Genomic DNA, 9,774 nt, shown 5'->3' on the forward strand with positions numbered 1-9,774 from the left:
AAGTTTTAATAAAAACTTTAATTTAATTTTTCATATAAAAGTATAGTTTATCTATTTAATTACTATACTTTATTAATAAAATATTATAAAAATATAATATATTAAAAAATAATAAAGCACCACTCAACAATTCAATCAACGAAACAAGTCTAATGCACTCCTTTCTGCTATTGGTTTTATTTGTGGTTTTTTCTTATCAGCTCTTTTTGGTTTTGCTCTTGTTTTTGGTGCAAATAACTCCATTCTTTTCTTAAGAACTTCCCGACGGTGTTGTTTTACTTTAGAAGTTTTAGCAGCTTCATCCTTTAGTCCTTCAAGGAATTCTTCTCTAATCTTCAAGTGATCTTTCTCTACAACATGACCAATAAGATTAGGATTCAATGTAATCATATCAGCAGGAATCTTATCAAGTAATTTCTGAATTTCACTCTCTTTATAACTCTTTTGTGATTCATAAATATTATTTTCAAATGTATCAATAACAGCACTACCTGAACCTGGAATTGGAATAGTAGATACTCCATTATATCTACCAATTGCAATAAAATCTTCAAATGGACAAAACTCACAAGAAGTAATCATATCACGATGTGTTTCTCCAGGACGTTGTACATTAATTTTATTAAGTTTTTCATCAAATATTTCAACAATATTTCCTCTTCCAACTGCTAACAAATTTCTTTGAGAATAATTTAATGAAGTTACATCACTAAATCCAGTCATAGTCATGTGAGTATCTTCTACCATCATTCTTAAGTCTGTAAATCTTAAAGTTCCATCTTCACTTGATGAAGCAAGATATTTTCCATCTCGAGTTACAGCTAAACCTGTAATGGCTGCTTTATGGAATCCTAACCCAACAACAGCATTAGCCATATTTGGTGTCCACATAGTAATTGCACCAGTTACATGTCCATTAATAATAACTGCATTATATGGATTTTGAATCATTGTTGTTGTTAAACTAGAAAGTGGGTGTTGAGCAGCTAATTCACCTGTAGATATATCAAGATATTTTAATTTAGGTTTTGATTCTACACAATTAACAGAAAGTAAGAAATGATATGGTAAGAAATCTATTTGACGAGGTTTAGGAAAATCAAATAATGAATGGATATCAGTTGCTTTATCATCATAAATATGAAGTCTTTTTTCTTGGGCTACAGCAAATAATTTAAATGTATGGAAAAAATGCATCCCATAGCATTGTTCTCCAACATGAAATTCATTTATTAATTTTTGTGTTTTCCATTCAAGAATTCCAATATGACCTTTTCTACCACAAATACCTAAATGAACACCATTACCTGTAAAATTAGTTGAATAAGGGCCATACTCTAATTGTAATGAAAATATTTTTGCTTTAGTTTGTTGGTCTAGATATGGAAGAACATCTGAAATATTATAATCCATATAACCTGATTGTTTAGTTTCTTCTGGTTGTAAGTAATTTTCTGCTCTTACTTTTTGTTCTCTACCTTTTAAAAGAACCTCTTTTCTTTTGTCATTTTTTATTTCTTTTATTGTTTTTATTTTAGGCTTTTGTTGTATTGCTATACCAACCTTTTCTTCTTGTACTTTAGGAGCTTTAGAATCACTAGGTTTTTTGTTCATTGAATGACACTTTTATAATTTTTTTTTTGTTTTTTTTATATTATAAATATTATAATTAATTTTATTATTAATTTTATTATTTTTTAAAAACAAAAAAGATTTTAAATTGAATAATTTGTAATGAAACAAATAGGTCAATACAATTTTAATGGAAATAGTACTTGTTGTTTTCTTCCTCTTTCTTTCAACGCTGACTTACAAACAAATCACCCTGATTATTTTATACAACGGCCATGTGACAAACACAATGGTTGTGTGTTTACTTCTATTCGTGGAGTACCACTTCATGGAAAAGAATTAGGCGTACAAACAATTATATTTGATGAAAACTATTTTACTGTTGATGAACATCCACTGTTTTTCAATTATGAACATCCACCTTCAAAAAATAATGCACCATTTTGTGAATTAGAAACAATAGAATTAATGAATATTGTTTGTTTTTATTAAATAAATTTTTTAACTAATAATTAATAAGTTAGATAAATACTCCAATTAAATGTCCATCTAAAAGACATTCTATGAATTAAATTTATTTTTAATGTCAATATAAAATTATAAAATCAGAATAACTAAAAATAAAATAATAAAAGTAATTTTATCTTTTATTTTGATATTCTCGTCTCTAAAAAAACAAAAAATAAAAATACTTTATTATTGTTATTATTTGTACCTTTGTTCAACTCTTTGTTTGTAAAATAAAAAACATATTATTTATAACAAAAAAAATCTCTTTAAATGTCACGTTTTGTATATTTAATAAATTCAAAAATAACCTTTATTCAAATTAAAATAAAATTTAGTTTAAGAAGAAATTTTTTTTAAAAAACTGATTTAATGATTTTTATATTTATGTTTGATTAAAAATTAATGTTCAAAACTGTATAATAAAAAAACTTCAAAAGCAATGAAGATTTAAAAGATTCTTTTTGTTGAGAAAGTAAGAAAAAATATAAGTTATTTTGTAGGGAAAAGAAAAGTAATTTAAGAATTTTGAAGAGAAACAAACCCCACCCCCTACAGAATAGCTGTTTGACAGAATAGTGTTAGTTTATATAATGTATAAGACATTAGTAATAAAACCAAATAAATTCAAGAATCACAAAAAAGTTAAAATTAGTTTCAAAAATAGAAAAAATTCCATTATAAAAAAAAACAACAAGAAACCAATTAATAGACTTTTTAATATAGAAGAGTTGATTAAAATTGGTTTTTTTTCATTTAACTTATTGTCACATAGAATCTACATAATTTTTGAATTCAATTTGAAAACACTCAGACTTTCATCTCATTAATAGGAAGATTTAAAATCATCATTATGACCAAAGTCAATAATACTTCTTCTAAACTTCAATCAGTTTACAGAAATCTTTCCGTTGATAGAGAAAGAATTTCTAATGCATGTATAATTGGATTATTAGTTGTTCTTGGTAATTCAGTTACAGTAAAACTTCCTTCTAAAAAATCAAAAAATACTCTTGCACATCTTTCTATTGCCAGTACTCGTCTTAATGGCAAAGAAATAAATGAAATTGTTCAAGAACAATATAATTTTCCAAATACTTTAGATAAAAATAAAAGAAGAGATAAAGAAGTAGCTATCTTTAATGCTGTTTCTAAAAGTGTTACTGGACCTTATTTTAAACTTGCTAAACAAACAACTTCAGTTAAAACTCTCAAATTAAGAATTTATAAAGAATTAGGTCCATTTAATAAAAATGGTGTTATTTTGTTTGGAACACAAGTTACTACAAATTTAATGAATCGAAATCCTTATGGTAGGTGTTCTCAAAGGGCTTTTATAGAATTAAAAGGATATGATAAAGAGATTGTAAACATATTTCATTCTGTATGTAATATGAAAGAAAATGTTATTGAAAATTATTTAGTAAAATGCCCAGAATTATTTCAAACTTACTTAAAATCAGAAATAGACTTTTATCAAAAAGATAATGAAATTATTAGAAATACTCCAACTTCTGAAGAACTTTGTTTTCGTGGTGTTTTTCAGTTTTGTAGTGAACATTTATATTCAACTGAAACAGCTACATGGTTTACTTCAGAATGAGCTCTAAACTTTTTTTTCATATACTTTGACTTTTCATTTAACGGTATTTACCTTCTTGATTTTTACGGAAAGATAAACATTCATTTTTAGAAAAGTTATTATAATTCCTTAATTAAAAGTCTATTTTAATAAAATTTTTTAATTTAAATAAAAAATTGAAATTGATAAAAATAATTCTAAAAAGAAAAAAAAAAGAAATATAATGTTTTTTTGTTAAAAGATAAAAAATACATTAATAAAAATGTTATATAAAACATAAAAATTATTAAAACAAAAAAAAAGGAACTTTATAAACTTAGTTATAATGAAATCACATACTCAATATGATTTTAATGAATTAATCAAAAATTATTTATTAGAATGGACAAATAGTTACGACTATGAAAAGTTATATGTTAATATGTCAAAAAGTAATCAAACACGAACAGCAAAAGAGTTTAATGAAGCTATTGAAGGAAAAGATAGATTAGTATTTATTATTGAAAGTGCAAAAGGAAATGTATTTGGAAGTTATTGTGGTTCAAAAATTGAGTCAAGTACAGCTTATGTTTGGGATGATCCTAACCATTTTGTGTTTACATTAAAAAATAATGTTGATATTAAACCTAAAATATATAAACGACGAGTTGATGGGATTTTACCTACTTTATGTTTATGGTCAAATGAAAATCAAGAAAACGTATTTTCTGTTCCAGGATTATGTTGGATCACAAATGCATTTAAACCAAGTTTAGTTTATCGAAATTTTAGCAATATTTATAATGATAATGGAGATGGTTATGGGGTGTTTTGTACAAATGAAAATAAAATAGAGAAAAAGGCTAATGCTTCATTTGTTAGTGTTAGCTCTATTCAAGTATATCGAATGAAACCAATTGGAACTTCTTTTACATTTAAATGTCATGGTAAATTTGATAAAGGGTCATTAGATAGTTTCTTTAGTAAATATGGTAAATGTCATGTAGAGCTTAAAGGAACAGCAGGATATGTAAGATTAAATTTTGAAAATGCTACAGACGCAGCAAAATGTTATCAAGATAAAGATAAATTAATTGAAAAATTAGGAAGTTACTTAGAGGTGAAGTAATTAAATATTGAAAAATATATATATTTTTTGTTATTTAACTATTTTTTGATTTTAAATAAAACCCTAAAACAGTATTTTCATCTCTCTGTTTTTCTTTATTTAAAGTTAAATGAAGTTGTTCAGTAGTACAACGCGTGCTGTAATAAAAAAAAAAGATGATGAGACAAAAGTTAAAGAAATTATTCCGTCTGACCTTAATACCTTTGATGGACTTGGTATTAAACAATTTTTACTTCCAACATTAAAACAATTTGGTATTATTAAACCAACAAAAATTCAACAATTATGCATTCCTCCATTATTGTCTTTTCATAATGTATTAGGCGGGGCTGAAACTGGTAGTGGTAAAACAGCTGCATTTGCTCTTCCTATAATTCATCATTTATCTACTGATCCATATACTGGATTTGCTTTAGTTTTAACTCCAACAAGAGAACTTGCGTCTCAAATAGCTGACCAATTTAAAGTGTTTGGTTCATGCATTAATATCAGGGTTGTCCAAGTTGTTGGTGGAGTTGATGTAATTCGAATTTTACATCATTTAAGTGGATCTCCACATGTTGTTATTGCTACACCTGGTAAATTAGTATCATTGATTGATCATTTACCTTTCAGTTTTGACTCAGCTAAATTTTTAATTCTTGATGAGGCTGATAGGTTGTTTGATCCATCAACTGGAATGCTTGATGATGTTCAAAAAATTAGGTCTAAATTTTCTAAAACAGTTACTACTGGATTATTTTCTGCAACAACAGATTCTTTAATTCCACAACTACCAGCATTGGGTCTAGCTGATACTAAAATTTTAATTACAGGAGAAAGACAAAAACTTTCTGATAATTGTGACCAAACATATATATTTATGCCAAATAAAGTTAAACACTGTTACCTAACTTATTTGTGTATTAATAAACAATGTATCGTTTTTTGTGGTAGTGTTTTAAGAACAGAAGTCATTTTTAGAATGTTTAAGTCAATGGAAATTAAAGCAACCGTTCTACATTCTGCGTTACCTCAAATAGCCCGTGAAAATAACTTAAATTCATTTAGGAGTGGTGAGGCATTAATTCTTGTTGCTACCGATTTAGCTTCTAGGGGTTTAGATATTCCAGATGTACCTCTTGTCATTAACTATGATGTTCCACATACAGCTGAAGATTATATTCATCGAGTAGGTAGAACTGCAAGAGCTAATAGGAAAGGGCTTGCAATCACACTTGTAGATGAATATGAAAGCGATAGGATTCAGTCAATAGAATCTCAATTAGGAGTTCAGCTCAAAGAATATAAGGTTGATGAAGAAAAAGTGTTGAATATTCTTACTCAAACAAGTAATGCAAAAGAAGTTGCTTTTATTTCTCTCGAAGGTAGTGAAATTTTAAAAAGAGCAGAGTTAGAAAAGAAGAAAAAGAAACAAATAAAGAAAATGAAAAAAGAAATAAAATTACAGACTGGTAAATGAGTGATTGTTAATTATATTATTTTGTGTACTGTCCTTTACAATAATTACCTACTTTGTATATTTTTTTTTGAACCAATACAATATAATTAAATTAATAAAATGTTTGAAAGAGTTTTTATTCTCAAAATTCTAGCAATGAATTTTATTATTTCTCAAACTAATTTTACAATAAATAAAAAATAATTAATTAGTATTAATAGAATTTGTGTCTATTGTTCCTTGCACAATGGAGACTAATCCCTTCACTGTTTTTTTCAACAACGTATGTTTGGTTGTGGTAGAAGCAATGTTCCATGACATTCATCATATTTTTAATTACATAGTTTTTAATTTCTTTTATGATGATAATTTTATTTTTTAATTCTTACAGTAATTTAATAACCTTTGCATTTACTGATTATTTATCGAGTTACTAATGCAACTATTTTGACATCTTTTAATTTCTCTATTTTCATTAGCTTATTCTTTAGTTCTCTCTATATATCTTATTTCAAATATACTCTATTAATATTGTGATCTTTATTAATAGTTATATCGAATAATAAACAAGTTTTATTCTTTTTATCTAATACATACATGTCTATATTTTATGATATTGTGAATCACTTTTTGGCATTATTTGTTTGTTCTGTCATAAAGATGCCATTATACTGGAACACTGTTTCTGGGTATTTTTATATTGTTTATTTCTATATATTTTCTTATTAACCACTCTATATAATATCAATAAGGTCATATTTCTCCATTTGTGATTTTCTATGACAAATACAAGTAATAGAATGTTTTCTACTATTGATATATTCTCTTTACAAAGTGGGCAGTACTTTAATCTTTCATTTTTTAATCTTTTATCTTTTTTATACCCACTGAATATTGCTCAATCTTGCATTTTAATTAATTGAAGAAGGAAAAAAAGACAATAGGTATATTCACAATTTGATTTTATGATTATTGAGAAGTGATTATTTCAGTGTTTCAATATGGTCTATTTCTACAATAGAGTTCATTTCTAACATATGAGAATTAGAAGGTTCCTCTTCTAATGTGTTGCAAGTGTTAAATATGTAAAATATTAAGTATTTTATGTTTTTAATAATGATTATTTGTAGTATTTTGTTGAAGTCAATTTGTAATTTTAGTGTTTTTAATCTTCTTACTGTTTCTTTATGTATCAATCAATTGATTGTTAATATTACAGGTATTATTTCTACATAAATTAATTCTCTACTTTGTCTTAACTTCTCTTGTAATTCTTTGTATTTATTTATTTTGTAAATATAATTTAATTCAATGTTTCTATCTTGACATATTTCAACATCATTAATATATCATTTTTTTCTTTGATGATTTGATAATATATATCTGATATTCTAACATTAAAAGAATGGTCACTAACCAATAAATCATTATTGTAAGTTATAACCATTTCATTATTATTAATACACTTATGATGTGTATCAAAATATATTTCATCAAATTCATTAAAATGGGTAATTAAATATGTTTATATATTTGTTTACATACATAATCGTGTTTTGATATTTGATTCTTCTTCATTACATCCTAACAAAATGTGGCTAATAGATGCAATTGTGTTATGACAATGTTTACAATATTTTAAAGCATCACAATGGAGTATTTTAGATTTAATAATTCCTCTCATAGTTACTCCTTCTTGTATCTTTACTACTTGGAAGAATGTATTTCTTTTTATATTTAACGACATCCATGTGGTTACTGTTAATTTCTTATTATTAAATATACAATTTACATTTCTTATATATTCACTACATTTCTTTTCTTTCCATTCATTTAAATATCTTTCATTTAATTTATTTGTTACAAATTCAAATAATTTGTTTACATCATATTTTCTTTCATTTATTTGTATTATATTCATTAATTCATTGAAATTAATTTTCTTACCAAATACTCTCTTCATTCTTTTAATTATTCATTTTGGATTCTCTTTTACTATTTCTATCATTTCTCATATTTCTGTATTTGATCTCCATTTATATTTTAAATATATTCTTAATAATTCCTTACAACATTCATCTCGTGCTGACATTAATCACATTCCTAATTCATTTATTATAACATATAATCTACTTTTATTGATGTTTCTACTGTATAGTTTGAGTTGTATCAGTGCCTTTCTTATTTGTTTATCTATATTCTCAAACCCACTAAGTTTCCATTTGACAATACAGAATCAATATCTTAATTTTGAGATTATATCATTATTAATATTTCTTATTGTATTGAGGCTGCTATATTTCATAATATTTAATGATGATAAATAGAAGATACATCACTTAATATTATTGTACAATATTTATTAATATTTATTTTATCTCTTATTTCAATACCAAGATATTTATAATGATTATCATTAGTTATTCTTGGTAATTCAGCTAATTCTCAATTTATTTGACCATTGATATTATTCATTATCACACTCTTTTCTACATTTATTTTTAATCATATTCTATTAAATATTTCATTTGTTAATTTGTGGGCTTTTTTCATTTCTTCGAGGCTGTTAGTTATTATCTTTAAATCATCCATATATAATATATTATTTAACTATACTTGTTTTTCTTCTCAATTCATTTTAATAGATAACTTATTAATTTGTTTATCTAATTGTTTAGATAATATATCAATAGATAATACAAATAATAATTTAGATAAACTATCACCTTGTATTATTCCTCTTTCTACATTAATTATACATACATTTTGTTGATTATAATATAAATATAGTTGTGTAATATTTAATATATGTAATATACTTTTAATTACAACTAATGGGATATTAAAATAAATTAAACAATGTTTAACCCATTGATGATTAATACTATCATATGCTTTAGAAATATCATAATATGTTTCTAACCACTTCCATTTAGCCTTGATTAATAACTGAATGATTATATTATTGTATAATAATCCTTCTTTTGATAATATGTATATTTTTTACATCCAATTTGATTTTGTGATAATTGTTTTTCAATTTGATTTAGCATCAGTTGGCTTTCTATCTTCATCTTTAATAAAGATGTGTATACTTTTAACAGACAATTTAAACAAGTTATTGGTCTGTAATTTTGGTTATCTAATTTATCTCATTTCTTGTATATTAATATTGTCCTTCATTTGATAAATTGAAGAGGGATATTATTATGATTATACAACATTTCATTAAATAATTTTAATAAGAAATTCTTTGGTTGTTCTAAATATTTAATCCAGAAGCCTTGTATTTTATCAATTCCAGGTACTTTCCAATTAGCAATGAATTTTATTGCATGATTTAATTCATCTAGAGTGATTATATATATATTCTATTATTAATTCTATTTTCAATTAATATTTCATATAAATTAATATTTATGAAATCTATATTAGTGTTATTTTCATAGATTCATTTCCAGAAATTAATTGTAGTAATATTATCTTGATATTCATCTTCTTTAGGCTTATTTAGAAGTTATCTCTTTCCATATTTTATCATTTTATAATTCATTCTTATTCTTT

At 24.6% G+C, this 9,774-nt stretch overlaps 5 protein-coding genes across 5 annotated transcripts, besides 13 other annotated features; 4 read left to right on the forward strand and 1 right to left on the reverse strand.

Moving 5' to 3' along the window:
• Positions 1-3: 3 nt before the first annotated feature.
• Positions 4-116: a sequence feature (AT_rich).
• A 19-nt stretch (positions 117-135) lies between these two features.
• On the reverse strand, positions 136-1,614 carry EDI_097050 (WD repeat-containing protein, putative; the record flags this gene model as incomplete). The annotated part of the gene is made up of 1 exon (XM_001735580.1): positions 136-1,614. One exon carries the CDS (start codon positions 1,612-1,614, stop codon positions 136-138), a length of 1,479 nt encoding a protein of 492 aa, XP_001735632.1.
• Positions 162-227: a microsatellite.
• Positions 1,615-1,625: 11 nt separating the features above from the next.
• Positions 1,626-1,699: a microsatellite.
• A 35-nt stretch (positions 1,700-1,734) lies between these two features.
• Positions 1,735-2,144, forward strand: EDI_097060 (uncharacterized protein; the record flags this gene model as incomplete). Its single annotated transcript, XM_001735581.1, has 2 exons — positions 1,735-2,049; positions 2,097-2,144. The coding sequence occupies 2 exons, from the start codon at positions 1,735-1,737 to the stop codon at positions 2,142-2,144; spliced, it is 363 nt and encodes a 120-aa protein (XP_001735633.1).
• Positions 2,055-2,091: a sequence feature (AT_rich).
• Positions 2,139-2,226: a sequence feature (AT_rich).
• Positions 2,227-2,240: 14 nt separating this feature from the next.
• Positions 2,241-2,283: a sequence feature (AT_rich).
• A 25-nt stretch (positions 2,284-2,308) lies between these two features.
• Positions 2,309-2,344: a sequence feature (AT_rich).
• A 21-nt stretch (positions 2,345-2,365) lies between these two features.
• Positions 2,366-2,486: a sequence feature (AT_rich).
• Positions 2,487-2,932: 446 nt separating this feature from the next.
• Positions 2,933-3,682, forward strand: EDI_097070 (uncharacterized protein; the record flags this gene model as incomplete). Its single annotated transcript, XM_001735582.1, has 1 exon — positions 2,933-3,682. One exon carries the CDS (start codon positions 2,933-2,935, stop codon positions 3,680-3,682), a length of 750 nt encoding a protein of 249 aa, XP_001735634.1.
• A 121-nt stretch (positions 3,683-3,803) lies between these two features.
• Positions 3,804-3,963: a sequence feature (AT_rich).
• Positions 3,964-3,986: 23 nt separating this feature from the next.
• Positions 3,987-4,769, forward strand: EDI_097080 (uncharacterized protein; the record flags this gene model as incomplete). Its single annotated transcript, XM_001735583.1, has 1 exon — positions 3,987-4,769. The coding sequence occupies one exon, from the start codon at positions 3,987-3,989 to the stop codon at positions 4,767-4,769; it is 783 nt and encodes a 260-aa protein (XP_001735635.1).
• Positions 4,767-4,830: a sequence feature (AT_rich).
• Positions 4,831-4,878: 48 nt separating this feature from the next.
• On the forward strand, positions 4,879-6,231 carry EDI_097090 (DEAD box ATP-dependent RNA helicase, putative; the record flags this gene model as incomplete). Its single annotated transcript, XM_001735584.1, has 1 exon — positions 4,879-6,231. One exon carries the CDS (start codon positions 4,879-4,881, stop codon positions 6,229-6,231), a length of 1,353 nt encoding a protein of 450 aa, XP_001735636.1.
• Positions 6,232-6,310: 79 nt separating this feature from the next.
• Positions 6,311-6,332: a sequence feature (AT_rich).
• Positions 6,333-6,405: 73 nt separating this feature from the next.
• Positions 6,406-7,137: a repeat region.
• A 5-nt stretch (positions 7,138-7,142) lies between these two features.
• Positions 7,143-9,774: a repeat region.

Source organism: Entamoeba dispar, genomic scaffold (assembly GCF_000209125.1).
Source record: "Entamoeba dispar SAW760 scf_1105229459249 genomic scaffold, whole genome shotgun sequence".
NCBI classification, from domain to species: domain Eukaryota; phylum Evosea; order Mastigamoebida; family Endamoebidae; genus Entamoeba; species Entamoeba dispar.